This window comes from Bombus pyrosoma, linkage group LG14 (genome assembly GCF_014825855.1).
Source record: "Bombus pyrosoma isolate SC7728 linkage group LG14, ASM1482585v1, whole genome shotgun sequence".
NCBI classification, from domain to species: Eukaryota; Metazoa; Arthropoda; class Insecta; order Hymenoptera; family Apidae; genus Bombus; species Bombus pyrosoma.
This window is the reverse complement of record NC_057783.1, coordinates 9394232-9411465: the sequence shown is the minus strand read 5'-3', so window position 1 is coordinate 9411465 and position 17234 is coordinate 9394232. Positions and strand designations below refer to the sequence as shown.

The 17234-nt window shown below is 37.1% G+C and overlaps 2 protein-coding genes and 1 long non-coding RNA gene across 4 annotated transcripts; 1 reads left to right on the top strand and 2 right to left on the bottom strand.

Moving 5' to 3' along the window:
- LOC122574591 lies at positions 1-306 on the top strand. Its single transcript, XR_006319108.1, has 2 exons — positions 1-68; positions 137-306. It is a non-coding gene; the product is annotated as an uncharacterized LOC122574591 (long non-coding RNA).
- A 457-nt stretch (positions 307-763) lies between these two features.
- On the bottom strand, positions 764-11662 carry LOC122575156. Its single transcript, XM_043743724.1, has 4 exons — positions 11526-11662; positions 6639-6834; positions 6000-6214; positions 764-5763 (listed from the first exon to the last, which is right to left on the bottom strand). The coding sequence occupies exons 2-4, from the start codon at positions 6733-6735 to the stop codon at positions 3106-3108; spliced, it is 2970 nt and encodes a 989-aa protein (XP_043599659.1). The 5' UTR covers positions 6736-6834; positions 11526-11662; the 3' UTR covers positions 764-3105.
- A 994-nt stretch (positions 11663-12656) lies between these two features.
- LOC122575160 (forkhead box protein K1) lies at positions 12657-17099 on the bottom strand. Of its 2 annotated transcripts, XM_043743738.1 has the most exons (6): positions 16913-17099; positions 16360-16743; positions 15303-16025; positions 14947-15206; positions 14556-14658; positions 12657-14471 (listed from the first exon to the last, which is right to left on the bottom strand). In XM_043743738.1, exons 2-6 carry the CDS (start codon positions 16719-16721, stop codon positions 14297-14299), a joined length of 1623 nt encoding a protein of 540 aa, XP_043599673.1. In that variant the 5' UTR covers positions 16722-16743; positions 16913-17099; the 3' UTR covers positions 12657-14296. The 2 variants fall into 2 exon arrangements, with proteins under 2 accessions (XP_043599673.1, XP_043599674.1); XM_043743739.1 differs by lacking the exon at positions 16913-17099 and having other exon boundaries at positions 16360-16877.
- Between the last annotated feature and the right edge of the window lie 135 nt (positions 17100-17234).

Sequence of the window (17234 nt, the reverse complement as noted above, 5' to 3'; positions counted from 1 at the left end):
CTAGATGAACAATTTTTGGTGGACTTTGGCACAGACAAAAATGACATTTTACTTGCACACGAAATGCGGTATACTATTTGACGTTTTCTATCTTTCAATGTAATTTCAAAATAATAATTATTATTTTCATTTTCAGTTATCCAGGAGGTGACTGTACATCAGATATATGGCTGGCAGAAGATTAATCTACTCGTCGATCAACAATATATATTTTCATTTTAATAAACAATATTTTAGATGCTTAGCAGAGTATCAGTGGTACATATAATCTTCTAATAAGATAATAAATACTTTACAAATGTCAAATATGATCGTTTTTTGCGCTGCCTTTTATCTCAATCATGTTTTCTGATCAAATGTTATATAAATATTAACTCTTCTAAGAGTGAATATTTTTTTAGCCTGTCAGAAAAATTGTTCTTTTACTAATTATTAATATTAGAAATACATTTTATCGGGTAATTTATAGATTATAAAGAAAATTATATAATCTACTAAAATTTTATACTAAAAATAAATACTGCATTTATTTGAACGAAACTTCAGTTAATGTCTGATTCTTACTATATAAACGAAAAATTATAAATAGTGCAGAAAGTCATAGATTCCTAAATGGACTGTGATAAAGAAAACAAAGTACATCCATAAATTATGAAATATACTTACGTACGTTGATTTGCTTAAAAGGAAAATAAAGAAATAAGTATCTTGCGTTGCAATCCAACGAATGATCGAATTGAATTTGTCTAATAATATTAAACTCTTTTTTACCCCATCAATGAGGATACTTTTTATTTGTAAAAAATATAATAATATAATGCTGACGCTGCTGGCAGTAGCGATATTTTCAACGATGGTAGTGGTGCTGACAACGACGAGAAACGGTACAATAACAGTAACGATTATACAACAATGATATTTCATGTAATCGCACAATATGGTAATTATTATTTATCTTAAATATAATGATAAAGACGATAAATTAATGCAACAATAACGCGTATAATATGTATATATGTGTGTGTGTGTATGTGTATATATGACGAAAGTGTGGCAACATCAACAAATACGAACCACGTTTTCTAAAACGATAAACATTATAATAACAGTACAAAAAGAACGTTACAAAAAACGATTGCAACTTATATTCCGATGAATTTGCTTCGAAATTGGTAATGGAATGGTGTACTTTAATCTAAATAGGATAGGGGAGGAGGAGAATGGGTGAATTTCGATTGTCTCGAAGAATTCGGTGCTCTTTGTGTGTCATCGTCGTCGTTCAAGTCGACTATGATCATATATGCGTAAAACTGAACAACTGATTCACAGCAGTTCAATAGCGTAATCAACTTGATCGATTTATATTCAATTTAACCGAAAAGACAAACAGAGCTCGATAAATATAATACGCGTCGTTTCCCGTTTGTCTTGTTACACGTTCCATGATGTTCATAAACAGCATTGGTAATTCTACAGAATAGAGTACAACTCATTAATTTCAATGATCTTGAGATATGTGTATTGTCGAAGACAATATTTTGAATAATATCTTACCACAACATTTGATCGTTCTATATTTAGCGATAAATTGTAATAGTGAAATTATTCAGAACGTTGACCTAACATATTTCAAAATCATTACAGTCCGTGAGATGTAGCATATTCTATATATATAATTACCACATCATTTCCGACAATGTACGTACATGTGAGCACGTACTCGCTTGCTACAGATGTAACGCGTACGCTACTTCACACCCCTGATACAGTGAAGTATCGTTAACCTTGTATCGGTATTCCGCTAATATTCTAAGTTGTTACGATATTAAATGTGATCTAATTAGAGAATTCGAACTATATACAAAAGAACGTAAGTTCTCATCGGTTAATATAATAGCAATTTTATCGATGTTTGGTTTAAGAGTTATTCACTCGAGGTGCGCTCATATGCTAAAAACTTTCTAACTTCGATATATACAATTTTTTATTTGGCATATCCTCGAGGAATAACACGCGTGCGCATCACTTTTAACAGACTTATAACGCACACGTGCAAACATTCGCAGGCACTCTTATTAATATGTATAACGCGAGTACATTGTGCAAAAATTACAAGAATATAATCGTAAACTGAACACGAATTAAATTGTTGATGAAGCTGCTTCGTCGAACCTACTTACATATACATGGGTATATTAAGTATGCGTAATATGTGTGACCGCAAAAAAAGATCACGTTTCCAATACTTATTTCTTTCCTTCGGTACTTTATAATGTTACTACATGTGGGGAAAAAACGCATTTTGGGATTGAAATTATTCTTTCATTCTCTTCCCTCCCTATCTCGCCTTCTCTCTATGCACATGTGGATACGCGCACGCGCTACCAAGTAGGTGCAGAATAAATCATATAAATTGTAACGAACGAATATCTGTTCGGTACAATAATAACCATTCAAAATGCTCTTCATTAACCAAAAAATTGTTTTCGATTTGAATGATTTAAAAGATATTCGCTTGCAACAATTATGCGTGCACTGTGGATGAATGGAAATGGAACATTAGCAGAAATTTGTTTCATCTACTGAATATTATACCGAATATACTGTATTTTATATATTTTTGCATTTTATATGAATTCTGCGTACTTTCTACCGTCTAAATTTTCCATAAACCCATAAAAATTCAGAGTCTACCTACAGTCGTATCCAAATTCACTCTGTACATTTGCAGGAAGAGGCGCGCGCGCGCATACACGCACGTTATACATATAGGTATAGATGTGTGTATACCTAAAATGTTTACCTATCTTATTTACCTATTTAATCAGTCATCCGCCTAATTTGCCATTATTCCTTGCTTCTTGTTCATTGGCATGAATAAAACGAGTGGAGCGATATAATTTCTGTTACAGATTTACGCTCGACGACACGAGTACGAACGTTGTCCGCTGATAGTGTGCTCGCATCGAGATATTGTACAGAAAACAATTAACCCAACATGGAAGAAGAAACGAAAAGAAAAAATTGCGGGTCTGTACTCGTACGTTTACGTTCGCGTTTGTAATTACATTTACGTAATTGTTCGTGTTCGTGTCCGTGACGGTGTCAATAAGGTACATGAATGTCCCTAGAAGTAGCTCGTTGCCGACAAATTTTGCAAACGGTGACCAAACAAATGAGACCGAGAAGAATGGCAAGAGCAGCGCCTAGACCAGCTCCAGCCCATCCAGCAGAGCCAACGACGCTGGCCAAGCCACCAACACCGTTTCCAGACCCGGCCATGCTACCACGTTCCCCGACAACGTCGGTGCCGCAAGTTTCGATGGATTCGTCGTTTGGTTCCTCGATTATTCCCAGCAAATTCCCGGTACCGTTGTGCGTTGTTTTGAAGATCGACCGAGGTTCTGGCATAGGGCAATTAACAACACCGTTACAAACAAGTCGCGCGGGGATACAACCAGCGTCGCCCGGACATTGAAATCCACAATACTCCTCGAGCTTCTGCGTATTCAGAGCGCCCGAAGCATCGCGTGGCAAGTGATACAACTCCGTCCAAGCGATTTTAAACGCGGCTCTCGCCGGTGCCATCGAACCAGTGAATTGAACGATCACCGTCGGCCATTCGAATTCTTCTTGCTGTTGATCCGTTGGCAGTGAGGATTGCGATGGCGGCGGCGGCGATACCGGTTGCTGTAAATGCGTTTGAGTTTGAATAGAATCCACGTTGAAATGTCCAGATTCGTGATCCCCGGACGTACGAATATTTGGGACGATCTGCGCTGCCGATATGATCGGCATTTCTCGTACGTAACTGACATTTTCACCGCATATGCCGAAATGCGGTTCGGCAGATCCGGGCAAGAATATCTCGAGTTTTCCATCCTCGCAGGATCTCGAGGCAAATTTGATCTTGTCGAAATGTAACCAAACGTCTCTGTCTCTATTCACTCGTAGTTCCCAGATACATTTGATCTGTCGTGGCGGCGCAACGTATCCGAGTGCTTCGTAATGAGGGAATTCAATTTCGCCGTCGGTCGTAGCTGGCAAAATCGCTGGGCCACATAATGGACTATGAGCGAACTCGTACCTTGCCTCGAACAACGGTGAGGATTGTTTAAAATAGTTCGCTGCAGCGTGTGCACCATCTACTAGAAGCTTTAACTCAAGTTTTTCCCCTCGTGAGATCACGCGAAGCACTGGTTGCCCGTCGCTGTTTGGTCCATTGGTTATCGTCGATCGACAAATACAATGACCCCTGCCGATACTGCTATTTTGTAATTGACGCGATGCGTGCTGCTGGTGTTGCTGTTGCTGATATTGTTGATGCTGCTGCTGTTGCGAATACTGGTCATTGTTAACATCCGTGACAGGCGGTTCTCTAACGATCAATCGATCGACTCGACTATCCCAACAATTACCGCATTGCGCATACGGATGCACCTTGAAAGAGACCGATTCCACGATAAGAATCACTCGTGCGTATAATCGTTTGTCCGTGACAAAAGTATACGTGCAGGAAAGATCCGCCGGTGGATCACCTGGTCGCTTGTAAACCAGAGTATTTAACGGCGATCGAAATTTGCCAGATCGTTCTTTCCAGGAGGCGAAAGTTTCGTCGCATTCGGTTCCAGGTACAGGCACGCCGAACCTCGTCGCATTGAAGAAATCATAATGCGCCCAATAATACAACGAGCTGCCGGAGTAGCTTCCCGTTTTGCTCTCGAATTTAACAAACAGAGCGTTCGAGCTCGAAACGAAATCGTGCTTCTCCATTGGTTTGCTAAACGTGTCGCAGAAAGTTTTGATAATTTTCGCATCGTCCGGCCAATCGGCATCGTACAGTGTTAAACTTTCACCGCAGTCACCATCGTACGGTTGTATCGGTGACTCGATCCGGTTAACTCGAAAACTAGGGAAATATAGTCTCGCGATCTCGCCGGCTCGACCTTTCAAAAGATAGGTACAGCTGGTATACGGTGGATACCAGTGCGCGACCGAGAGAAATATTCCTTCGTTACCGCTATGCAAAGATTCGCTATTTAACAACCAATCGCAGCTACCATTTCGAACGCCAGCGGTCTCTACGTGACCCGGCCAATTGCCAACGTTAAAATGAAAACCGGTATTTAACAGAGGTCCCGCTGGTGACGAGACAAATTCCACATAGAGATCCTCGCTGGTACCGATTATGCTATACGGGAATTTTCCCATACCACAAAACGTACCGATCGCCGGGCTATTTTCATCTTTGCCATCGTAAACTCGTATGTAGTCGTACGGACAATGCTCCGAGCCAGAGCTTATCGGTCTCATAGGGCAAGTCATTATATTCTCGCATCTTTGCCCGTCGATATTGAACTCCTCGTTCTCAATGTAGAGCTTTATAAAAGGCAGCCGTGTATTCAGTCGGTACTTACAATGTAACGCGCGCGGATAAATGCCTGGGTAAGCAGGGCTCTGTACGTAACACGTTTGTAGCCTGCAATCCTTGAAAACTCGTTCGCAATAGCTACCGGGCACAATTTCGCCTCTTCGATTTGGGTAGAGTTCAGGATGTTGGCCGTATCTCAAGTATACCTCGAACTGTTGTTCCGCGCGGGAGTCGAAGCTGAAGTACGTTTGATCCGTAAAGTTATCCGCGTGGAATATCACACGGACGAAACTTGTCTCGGAAATAAATGTTTGCGGTTGCTCCGACTCACCGCAATAAACCCCAGGATCTTTCCGATTGCTCACTTCTGTTTTCGTGTTTCCATCTACGATCTGCGAATTCCACCATTTACGTTAGTTAAATCGTATTTGCCCTTCTCTTCTGTTGGCTCATTTGGCCTATAACATTTGATCGTAAAATTTCATTCGGCTCGTTAACGCGACTTTGTTACTATGATACAAGAAAATTGATTCTAATAATTTGTAACTCGTGATTGCACAATTTCACTAACGATATTAGTTAAATCGTATGAAAGAGCCGAAAGCGTAGTATAATAAAATAAACATACCTGTAAATAACCACCAGAGCAGGTGGTGGCATTTTCTAATACGCCAACTTTAAACTTCTTGAAACGAACTCGCAGGATCCAATCTCGTGGAGTTCCACGAAACGATCGAAAACGATACCAGCAAGATAGTGGTTTTCCCCAATTTGCGGAAGTCACAGCCGGACTCGATACATCTTCGTATAAATCCACTGTCTTGTTGCAATGATCTCGATCCGCTAAGAGGTGAAACAGAAGTGGAACGACAAGGAAAAGAAAAAAGAAGGAAAGGAAAGGAAGAAGACGAAGAAAAAATAAAGAAAAATGATTAGACATATCCATTTTCATTCTTCTTTAAATCTCAATATTCAACATCTTAAAATTTCGCCTTGTATTTTCATAGAATAATCAAACTGATCATATGATATGAGACGCTATTAAATTTATATAATTGAAGTTCCTATAATTTTTCGTTCATATCATAAGAGTTTACGTTCATATAAATGGATTCGATCAACAGAAATTGAACGTTGAATTGGACATTAACTAAAATTTCGTCCAAATAGATGGAATTTTACTTTATATATATCTTTGGATCTTCAAATTTCCGATAAATGCATACACAAACGTCTGCAGTCTACAAGTAGCAAAAGAACGTATTACCTCTGCGGATGGCAGCTGGACTGGGGGTGGCAAAAACGAACAGGAAAAGAGCGAAGAATCCCCAGCCCCAAGTGCCCGACACCACCGGTATAAGCATTCCAAGTTAGGCACGCCGTTCCACGATCTCCTTATACTGTCAATCTAATTTCAGGTTTTCGCTTCCTAGCATCGCTTGTCCTCTTTTATTTGACAATATCTACAAATTCAAACGTATATACATGAGCATATCCTACAGCGTATTCAGTGGCGAGTATACCTTTTTATCTTCTTTCACAAGATCTAAGATTTGTTTGTAATCTATATTTTAACGTCTCTATCCGATATTATAGACTAAGTAATTAAATTAATTATTTATACATTATAAGAGAATCAATTGTTTTATAAAGAACACAGGTATAAAAAGTGTTAAAATTAATAAGATTAAGATACCATCGAAATTTTATTTGACAATATAAATTTTGTTCTACGTTTGTGAATTTTCGCGAATCGATCTATAACACGGTCTTCGCTTAATTCTACATCACAATGTATATTTAACAACGTAAGCCCAATGAATCAATCTATCCACTACTATAGTTGATTCAAACCACGTATCGAGTTTATTTCTTAAAGTAGAAAACGATCTCTCTATACTTACAGCACTTAAAGGTAGTGTAATTAGAATTCTTATAAGAACATGTAAAGTAGGATACATACGACAGTCACAGACAGAATTCGAGCGATTTAATTGCGCTATATGAAGAATCGAGTCTTTCTCTGTCCTATTTTACATTCCACAATTCCAACTCAAAGATAATGATCTTCTCTAACGTATCGGTAAATTTCTTTAAACAAGTGGAATATTTTTTAACAACTTTCCAAACTGCTTCTTTAAACAAGGTATTATCTTTCAAAGTTGTTGAATTAGGAAATAGAATTGATAAATAATAGAGATCTACACTTTCTTCGGAAAATCGATATTTCGAATCTTTAGTTACACTTTCTCTTATTGAGATGAAAATAAATTGAGTATAATATGCAACAGAATCGTTGGAAGGATAGTTTTATCACAATTCTTCTACGATACCACAAATTTTCTCGTAAATACTGGGAAACGTTTCCATACACATGTCACGTTTTGTTTTTAAAAGTTTAAAAGTATCCCCAAGTATATTCTGTGTTGATTTAAGATCAATGCGAAGCTATCGGAAAAAAACATCTTCTTTGGACCGTAGAACTTAATAAATCGAGAAGACAAACAATTGTGACTAAAAATTCACTATCACAAAGTGTTCCATTTCAATGTTCTAACTTCTGCGGCTTTCTTTCCGTGACAATATATAATCCAGCGATTCAACAATTTTTGGAAGTAGCGCTCCAAATTGAACAATTCCGTCATGTCGTTCAATCCATCGAGTTTCACAAAGTCTGGAAAGTTAATGTTCCATTACATTCTTAAGCGTGTAAATGCGTTTAGATAAAGCGACAAAACATGCTAAGGTTTCCTTTATCATACCTACTGTATTTCTAATCGAATTGACAACGATTTGGATATTGATAAATTAAGAATGTGACTGTATATGTTTTTGTTTTTAAATTAAATCATACGCTGTAGTTCCTACGTAATTTCCGATATCAAGAGCAACAGCATTATTACTCTTTTCATCTGGATTAAACGATGAACAATGTTTAAATCTTTTGGCCTAATTCGTCGCAAACATTAACATTCAAGTTTGTCTGCATATCGGACGTATTTGCCGTTGGTGATTGTGAAACCATCTTCGACATTTGGTAAAAGAAAACTTAAATAGTATTCTTTTCGTTTCTTGCTAATATTTAAACTATTTTTAATTTTCTTATCGAACTTGTTTTTATTCAAATTGTTTAGAAAACAAAATAATTCAATACTTGTAGAATAATTTTTATATAGAATAATATTAAGTGAGAAAGGAGAGATCTCTTGAATTTTAGCAGAAAATATCGTTGTTACTTTAGTCCATAGATCAATGGTTTATATTCAATAATAAAAAGGAAAAAGTTATACTTTTTCTGCTTATTAATTCATTCTCATAGGAAGAAATCTATATTTAAAATTAATTCTTTTCATTTTTCTGCTAATTAATCTTTTTAGCGAAATGACAGTATAAATTGAGGAGAAAGAGCCATCTCTCAATAAATTATTCCTAGCACTTTTTCTTGAAAACAATTCTCATATCATTTTTCATCAACCATATAATTGCGAAATTATACAAAGCCATTAAAACTATAAAAGAAAAATATAAAAGATTTTCGCGTGAAAATTTTCCGTTCAAGTTATTTGTCACGTATTTTTATATGTATATACATATTTTTATAAATTCTATAAAATAAAAGATAAATGATTTCGAAAATAACAATTACATGTATAATAAAAATATAAATATAATTATGCTCTGTCGCTAGTTTTTTTAGAATACAAATTTTACAATGCTCATTAAAACGAATAGTAAATTATAAGTAGAGAAATATCTGAGTTTCCATTACGTTCTGGAACTGTAATTTATAAGGATAACAGATTAAGAAGGATGCATAAAATCAAAAATATACATACTATTCTTTCTTGTATCTATTCGCTACGCGGCTAAACGTACGGTATCTCAGACTGCTTCGGCTAACAACTGCGAATCTGATCGACTGATCGACATACATTTGTTTCATCAGGGAACAGGGGACTGGTCCTGACGCGACCCCGATGTGCACTTGTCATTTCCTCATACGATTCGTAGTAAAGTTTCTTCTATGAGATATTTATAAACATTTTCAAGTGATATTCTGCAAACGTTGTAAAAACGTCCATGCACTAACAAGCACGCTCGCTAAGCATACAAATCGTAAACAATAATATATGTATATATACATTCACAACACATTAAGTATATACCTAACACTTTTCAGAATGTGATACAATATTTTTATATTTTAATACTCTTAGGGAGAATAGGCGGTCGCTCCTATCGTCCCCCTCTGAATCTACCACTAAATGTATTACGATATCTTTTCAGATATATACTGCAAGTGAAAACAACATAACGCGATCTGAATGAAACTGAAAAAGGCTTATCGGTAAAAATACAGTTAGGAAAAATGCGAAACGAATTCTTACTTGGTACTTTTGTTTCTTCATCTTAACACCTACATCGCGAATATAATCTGCAAGCTATGGTCAAAGACAATTCTTAACAAAAATTCATTTACTCGTTATATGGATTAAGCAAGCCCGGAAATTGCTCGTTCCGTCGTTTGCTCGTTCACTCCAAAACGGGGCTATAATTGATTCAATCCGTGTTAACTCTCCTCTTGTTGACAGTTCAGGACCGAGCAAATTACGTATATTCTCCGACTCCCCCTTTTCTGTACGCACGACTACGTAACTTTCACTCTTTCAGCTCCATTTTTCTCCTATTTGTTTCTTCCGTTTCGTCCAAGTCGCCGCGCTGATTTCAAAGCTTTCCCGAGATAACGAAACTGCTACACATCGATATAATACGGGGATAAATCACTGTCAAAAGAACAGAAAAAGAGCACGACAGAGCCATAAATAATAAGATAGTAGACAAGATTTAAATGTATAAATTATACGAAAAAACTCGCGCAAATATGAGACAAAAAGATGGTGATAATATAATGAAAATAACTTTCGTTTTATATGAATTACCACTGACTGTATATTTCAGTCTCGATATCGCATCGCCTGTTTAACGCCCGCAACATAACACGAACACGTGGCTCTTGAAGTCATACTACACTTTTCCTTACATGAATGAGCAAAAAAAGAAAAGAATTACTTACTTAGCTGAGGTATCTTCAAAACGAGGTCGACGTTATATTTGTCACAAGAACTACTTTTATTACCTGTAGAACGCGAGAATGTGGCACATGTTTAGAATAATAAGACGTAATCGAAGATTTTCGTATGTTCATAAATAAATCGTTCTTTTATAACTTACTTTAAAAATATAACGAAATTTTGTTGTCTCCTCTACAATTTCAAAATACGGACTTATATACAGCTAGATATAGAATTTTCGTTGATGAAGTTGCGAAAACGCCACCAACGAGTATCAACGCAATTTTGACAATATTTATCAGTTATACGGAAATAGTCGATACCGATATCATAAGATAATCATATAAATATATATATATCATATATATGTATATATATATATATATATATACATACATATATATATATAATATGTTATGTTCAAGATGAATCATTTTTCAAAAGTTCCTCTCACATAATCATACTGATAAACCGAATACGCGGTAAATACTGCGCGAGCGCAGACAAGGTTTTCACAAGGTAATGGATACCAGGACACTGCATTATCGAAAGATCATTAGCAGAAGCTGATCTTTTCCCTCTAGATATCTCTCTCCCTCTCTCTCCTTCTCTCTCTTATTCTTCAACCACCGATTATTATATTCTTTCGCATTTTCCCTTTATGTTTCTGCTGTTGTTCTGTCTTTATTAGCACATGTTCGATTAAACTCGTAGCTTGATCAATTATTGCCATGTTACACACGTATGAACGCGATCGTGAGTATACCAAAGGGAAACAACAAAAGAACAATTGTCCAAAATAAATTCACACGAATATATATACTTGTTACGATTATATAGGAACACAGAGGGAGAACGAGAGGGCAGAACTTGCAGTTGGAATGAGGGTCAAACATACAGCGACAAGAGAGACATGAAAAGTAAAAATCAAAGCAAGATATGAGAAAACAAGTGAAAGGTAAGAAGAAAAAAGAACAGAAGGAAGATTAAGTAGATGCAGAAACGGCAAGAACAGAAGCTTCCGAGAAAATCAAAATATGAACGAATATTAAACGAAAGGGTAAATCGAATCGCTACTGTACCAATTAAGATATCGAGGTTCCATCAATAGTTGACTCAAAAATTTGGAACGTTGACTGGATGAGAGGCTTGTTGGCTTCTTAGTTGACTAGCTGACTGGCTGACTAGCTGACTAGCTGTCTGGATAGATGGCTAGATGGCTGGATACCTAGCTGGCTGGCTGGCTGGCTGGCTGGCTGGCTCGCTCGCTGGCTGGCTGGCTGGCTGGCTGGCTGGCTTAACGTCCGATGAGAGATTCGGGTCGAACGTCGCGCAAACTCTCTACACCCTCTTTCTTCTTCGCTTTCCCTCTTGCCCTCTCTCACTTCCCTTTTCTTCCTTCTCGTTTCCTTTCTCTATTTCCCTTTCTCCTATAATCCCTTTTTCCATATATACTTGCTTTTTTACAAGTACCCTTTACTTCCCATCTTATCTCTCGCAAACATGTACCTTAACTCATTATAGCGAGCCTGTCTTATTTCTCTTATTACGTTCACTTCTTCCACATTGTATAATAAAGGTGAAGATAAGAGTGTATGAAAATATTTATTTTAATCCTCGTGAAATGGACGTTGTTATTCGTACCATGCTCCAAGTTTTCCTTCTTTCTTTTACTTATGGTTAGTAGAATTCATTTTTGACTCTCTATTTTTCAAAATTTATCCGACAACAGCATTCGTAAATAATAAATGATTAAATGAGTTTTAGAAAGCAAGAGAGTCGGGAGACCGAGTAAGAAGATGTCAGCAATTAAGTACAATATCTGTGGATAATTGTTACGGGTTACAAAAAAAACCTAGAAAAGAAGAAAGAAAGAGAAACAAATATGCATATCCGAAGTCGAAATCGTAAAACAAAAAATACGGAAATTTTTATATAGAATAAACGTTTTCGATTATTAGTATAACTTTGATGATCCGAATTTAAGGGTAGGAAAGTTATTTTTGGATAGAAAACAGAAACATCTTGTTTCCCTCAAGTTTGATGAAAAGATAAAAAGAGAACTAGAAAAATAGTCGATTCAGAGGATCGATTCGTTGGATAGATTATAATTGATATTTCAAGTTATTCAAATAACCGATGCGTCGTTCTACCTCGCTTCTGCTCTTCTCGTGAAACGATACCGATATCTCGTTGATATATTACTTGCTCGATGAAAAACAGAATAACATTTATTTAATTTGATTTTGCAATACAATAATTATCGACAGTGAAAAACTGAATACAACTCTTTCGTTTTGCTATGTCAATCCAAATGCGCAACCGAAATGCGTTCCTGTCAAGTTTGAAAACCGAAAAAAAAATTGAAAAAGTCCTGATAGAATTACTCCAGTTTGAGCTAATCGTTACATAATTTTGAATTTTACACTTGATCGTCATTTTAAATTATCATTTCATCTTATTGTTCATCCATCTCGTACCACGAGAGCAAGCAGACATTTCTCGATTTTGTTCAACACAGAGAGAAACAGTTCGAAGCAATGAATGTTCGTTTAAGAGTTTATTTACAAGTGGCAACAAAAATACTATCACCTCTTCCTGTATGATTATAGTATGTTAATATCTTCGTTAGATAAACAGGCACGTCAGAAAGAAATTTCGATCGACGTATTCAGCATAAGATTATTGCTTGTTCTTTTTCTTTTCTCTTCGTTCTTTCATTTCTTTCTTTTTAAATAGAAACTTTGTAAAATCATACGCAGAACTACAATCTAAAGTTTGTCTCTACGATTCGCGAGCATTTTCACTGAACGCGAATTGCGTCATAATCAATTTCATTGATCGATTCATACAACGTGAACAATCAATCGACGAGATCGAAGAATCGGAAAGAACCAGTGAATATTCCTCTTTTTTAACCAATAGTAACCGGATATTAAACAAAAACAACGTGTACCAGATCAACGTGGTTCATGAGCGGAAAACTTTATAATTCAAACTCATATGAGCTTATTTACGATTGAAAATATGTATAATTTTCAACAAATTTCTCAAATAAGTTCATTTACCGGTATTGGCATCGTCCTAGAACAGGTGACCTTTTCTTTTGCAAAGCACTAAGGCGAACAACGTGAGCTGTTTTAACATAATATTTCCTTCTATTGAGATTCAACATCTTTCGAATATACTACGGTATAACTTCATCCAAGATGTTTCTTATATATAATACTCTTCCACGAGTATTACAAATATTTATTCCCTTATAAATACATCAAAGCTCCCGTCGCCTCCTTGTACCTGTATGTCATCAAAAAAAAACATAAAAAATTTACTCAACGAAACACGTGTATGTGCATACTGATGATCATGACGACTGAATAACCCTGGTATTACATCAGCAGTTGATTCAAGTTCAAAAGTTGGAGAAAAGAAAAGATACAACATCAAAACTAGCTTTCAGAATCTGAGACGAGGGAATAACTTTGTCTGCTCTCGCTTTTCTTACGAATATTCCACTTGTTGCGTAAAACAGTAAACTGTATCGAGTATTTATCATGCGCAGAAAATAAAGTAACCACTATGTGGTCAAATGAAAAACAGTACAGAACTGAGTGTGTACATGTACGTATTTGTCGGCGCGCACGCATCAAAGATGAAAATGTATGGAGAGATTTAAACGTGGTATGGATATGGGCATCGATTCGAAATTCTGAACATTAAGCGTGCACGTGTTTACGGACGCACACACGAACAAGTGTGAGGTACACGCGCGTGCAGATATATTTGACAATGAGCGAGTAGCGCGATGTAACAAAAAATGTCCTACGTAACGATAGTCTAGGACAACGATGGTTCAGTGGTCGTCCATATCATGAACACGTTGACGTTTCGTCGATGGAGGTTGGTGTTCAGGTGGTTCAGGACTTTCGACAATGGCGAGCGGTGCTGGTGATCCGGGAGAACTATCCGATTCCTCGTGTGAACGCTTCGCAACTCCGACGCCTGCGTCGGGACCAATAAAGCTTCCACTGAATGTGATGGTACAAAATGACAATCAATCTCAATAAATCGATAGAAAAATACAGCAAGGAAAATATTGAGTACGGACGTACCTATAATTATACGTGGTCTGTACAATAACAGGAGCTGGACTATATTGACCAGCTGGGGAAAGAGAATGCTCTTCTGTAGTATTTCCAGATACGACGTACTTATCTAAAAAAATATCGTAGTATATTTAAAATGATAGATACTTTTATGATTGATGACGACGTTAAGATATAAACGTAAAACCGTGGACATACAGAGAGTGGTAAGCGGTAAGCAGTAACATCAACATTTGGAGTATTGATGTTGCCTATACCATCACTTATTTTACTGCTTTCTGTATATCCACGGCCTAAGAAACTACCGATAAGGGAGCGAATACAACTTGTAGTATCTGAAAAGAGTTTTTCTCTAAAATAAGAAACATAAAAAAAGCCATAATAAAAACACTATTACCTTCTCTGGTTGTATCACCACTAACACCGTTCGTGACAACAGTAATCTGTTGCATTAGGCGACCTTTGTGAGACGATTGACTCGAGGATGCATAAGGATGACCAGGTGATCCTGGTGCGGACTGACTAGTCAACTGACCAGCCGGAGAAGATACAGTGCTATCTGGATACGATTCTGGTCCTGGCGAAACTTCTCTGCTAAGACATTCTGGTGTCATCAAACCACTAATTCCAACGTGAGACGGAGAAGCAGGCGCACTTCTATATGATTTGAAATGTTACAAGCATTAGATTAGGATTTTTAATAATTGGTATATATGGAACTGGAAAATAAAGATACTCATAAAATTTATCTACCTGGATGAAAGTCCAAAAGGAGCTCGAAAACATGGAACTCCACGTTGTCTTCTTTGTCTAAATGCTTGTTCTATAAGTTTTGCTTCCGATTGAGGATCTATTCGCCAAAAAGATCCTTTACCTGGTTCTTCTTGGCTTCTTGGTACTTTGATAAAATAACGATTCAACGAAAGATTATGCCTTATTGAATTTTGCCATCCCTTATCTGCAGTTCTATAATATGGGTAATTCTTGGTAATGTAAGAATAAATGCCAGATAACGTAAGCTGTTTATCTGCAGCAGATGCTATTGCCTGAACGATTAACTGCGCGTATGAGTATGGAGGTTTAGAATCATCTTTCGGAGGACTACAATTCGCTGTTGTACCGGGACTTATTTGTCTATTAGAACTTTGTCCACCCTCGTGTCTATCCATATTAGAATTTTGTGAGTCATTTGCAACAGCAGCTGCATACACAGCCACCATCTGTAGATCTGCTGATATGTTTCTCCTTCCTTGTCCTGCACGTGGACTTGCAGGACATGAATTAGCAGCACTGATTGTTCCAGTAGGAGAAGGGAATGGGCTACTATAGCCTGCATCCGGAATATTAATACGTAAAGGTGGTAATGGTGCTCTATGTTTTGGAGGAGAACGTACACATACGTTACTTTCTTCTTGTTCATCTACTAACGATTGAAATACAAGTCTTATATTTGTACTTGGAAATCTCAATGTACATCTGAAACAGAAGAAACATGCGACTGATCAAAGAGAATAAAGGAAGAAACAAATGAAGTATCTGAGAGAAAGTGCAAAGAACAAGTAAAGCTCTTAAATAAATTCTCTGCTTAAAATTGTTTGCATGGAATATCACAAGATAATTTTTTATTGTTATCACGTATGAAACTATGAGATATAATTTGAAAAAGACAACATCGCCAAATGATGAGGCTATCATAAGTCATGACTGAAAAGAGACTGTATAAAAACCGTATAACAAGTTTGCCAGTGGCATGCGAGAAACGTGCAAGAAAGGTTAAGTCGGCTCGATAAAGCTCCGAAAGATATCTTACGTCTTTGGTAATCGGAACTCAGCCGCACTCTTTCGTTGGAAAATTCCATCAACAAAAACACCATTTTTACCATTGCAAACCATAAAAAAATACGGGTGATCATAGTAGATTTCAAGGTGTCGTCGTGAGATAAAGCTGGAGTGGCCCATGTTGACGTCGACCTCACCCTTGCTGCTGTTACGTCCGATAGTGATACTATGCTGTCTAACCATGTATTCAAACTCGCGACCTTCTAACCGTGCAATCGGTGCACCTTTTGCTTCCGGGTTCCACTGCATCTTCGTCGGGCTGGCCGGTGCCGACTTCAGTGCCAGAAGGGCCCACGCGTCGCTCTCCTGAGTACGGGAGTACGTAGTAGACATAGCACCGAGTAAGCGAACCCTCCTTTGGGATAGAATGAGAGAGGGAGAAAAAGGAGAAGTAGACAGATATAGATAGATAGTCAGATAGATAGATAAATAAACGAATAGATAATTAATCAGATAACTAGATACATAGATGCGGATAGAGAGCGATAAGTTACCGCCAGAGGAGGAAACAATCCTAAAATTACCTTGTATATGCACACCTTGCAAACTATAGGACCGAGGATTAGGAAAATAAACGGATTGATTAGAAGATTACACCAATTAATATCGACGATAACGCGAGGAACCACGTGAAATAGCATATGAAATTCAATTTATTGAAATAATCAGTTGCCGTACAAATTCGACAAGCAGCCAATCGAACAATCAATCGATTAATCGACTGATTAACTGATCGTCTGACAAATTGATTCGATTGATCGATCGGCCGGTCGACTAATCGACCGGCTGATTGATTTTAACGTAACGGTGCAACTGAGCAAACTAATTGAATATCTAATGATTAAT

What these genes read in the sequence shown, in the direction of transcription:
- LOC122575156 (XM_043743724.1), bottom strand. Translation starts at nt 6,735, where the DNA reads ATGCTTATACCGGTGGTGTCGGGCACTTGGGGCTGGGGATTCTTCGCT. An exon ending in TCCAGCTGCCATCCGCAGAG is followed by an intron (nt 6,215 to 6,638) that starts GTAATACGTTCT and finishes TTCACCTCTTAG; the next exon opens with CGGATCGAGATCATTGCAAC. An exon ending in GCTCTGGTGGTTATTTACAG is followed by an intron (nt 5,764 to 5,999) that starts GTATGTTTATTT and finishes TGGAATTCGCAG; the next exon opens with ATCGTAGATGGAAACACGAA.
- LOC122575160 (XM_043743738.1), bottom strand. Translation starts at nt 16,721, where the DNA reads ATGTCTACTACGTACTCCCGTACTCAGGAGAGCGACGCGTGGGCCCTT. An exon ending in CCTTTTGGACTTTCATCCAG is followed by an intron (nt 15,207 to 15,302) that starts GTAGATAAATTT and finishes CAAATCATATAG; the next exon opens with AAGTGCGCCTGCTTCTCCGT. An exon ending in TGGTGATACAACCAGAGAAG is followed by an intron (nt 14,659 to 14,946) that starts GTAATAGTGTTT and finishes ATATTTTTTTAG; the next exon opens with ATAAGTACGTCGTATCTGGA.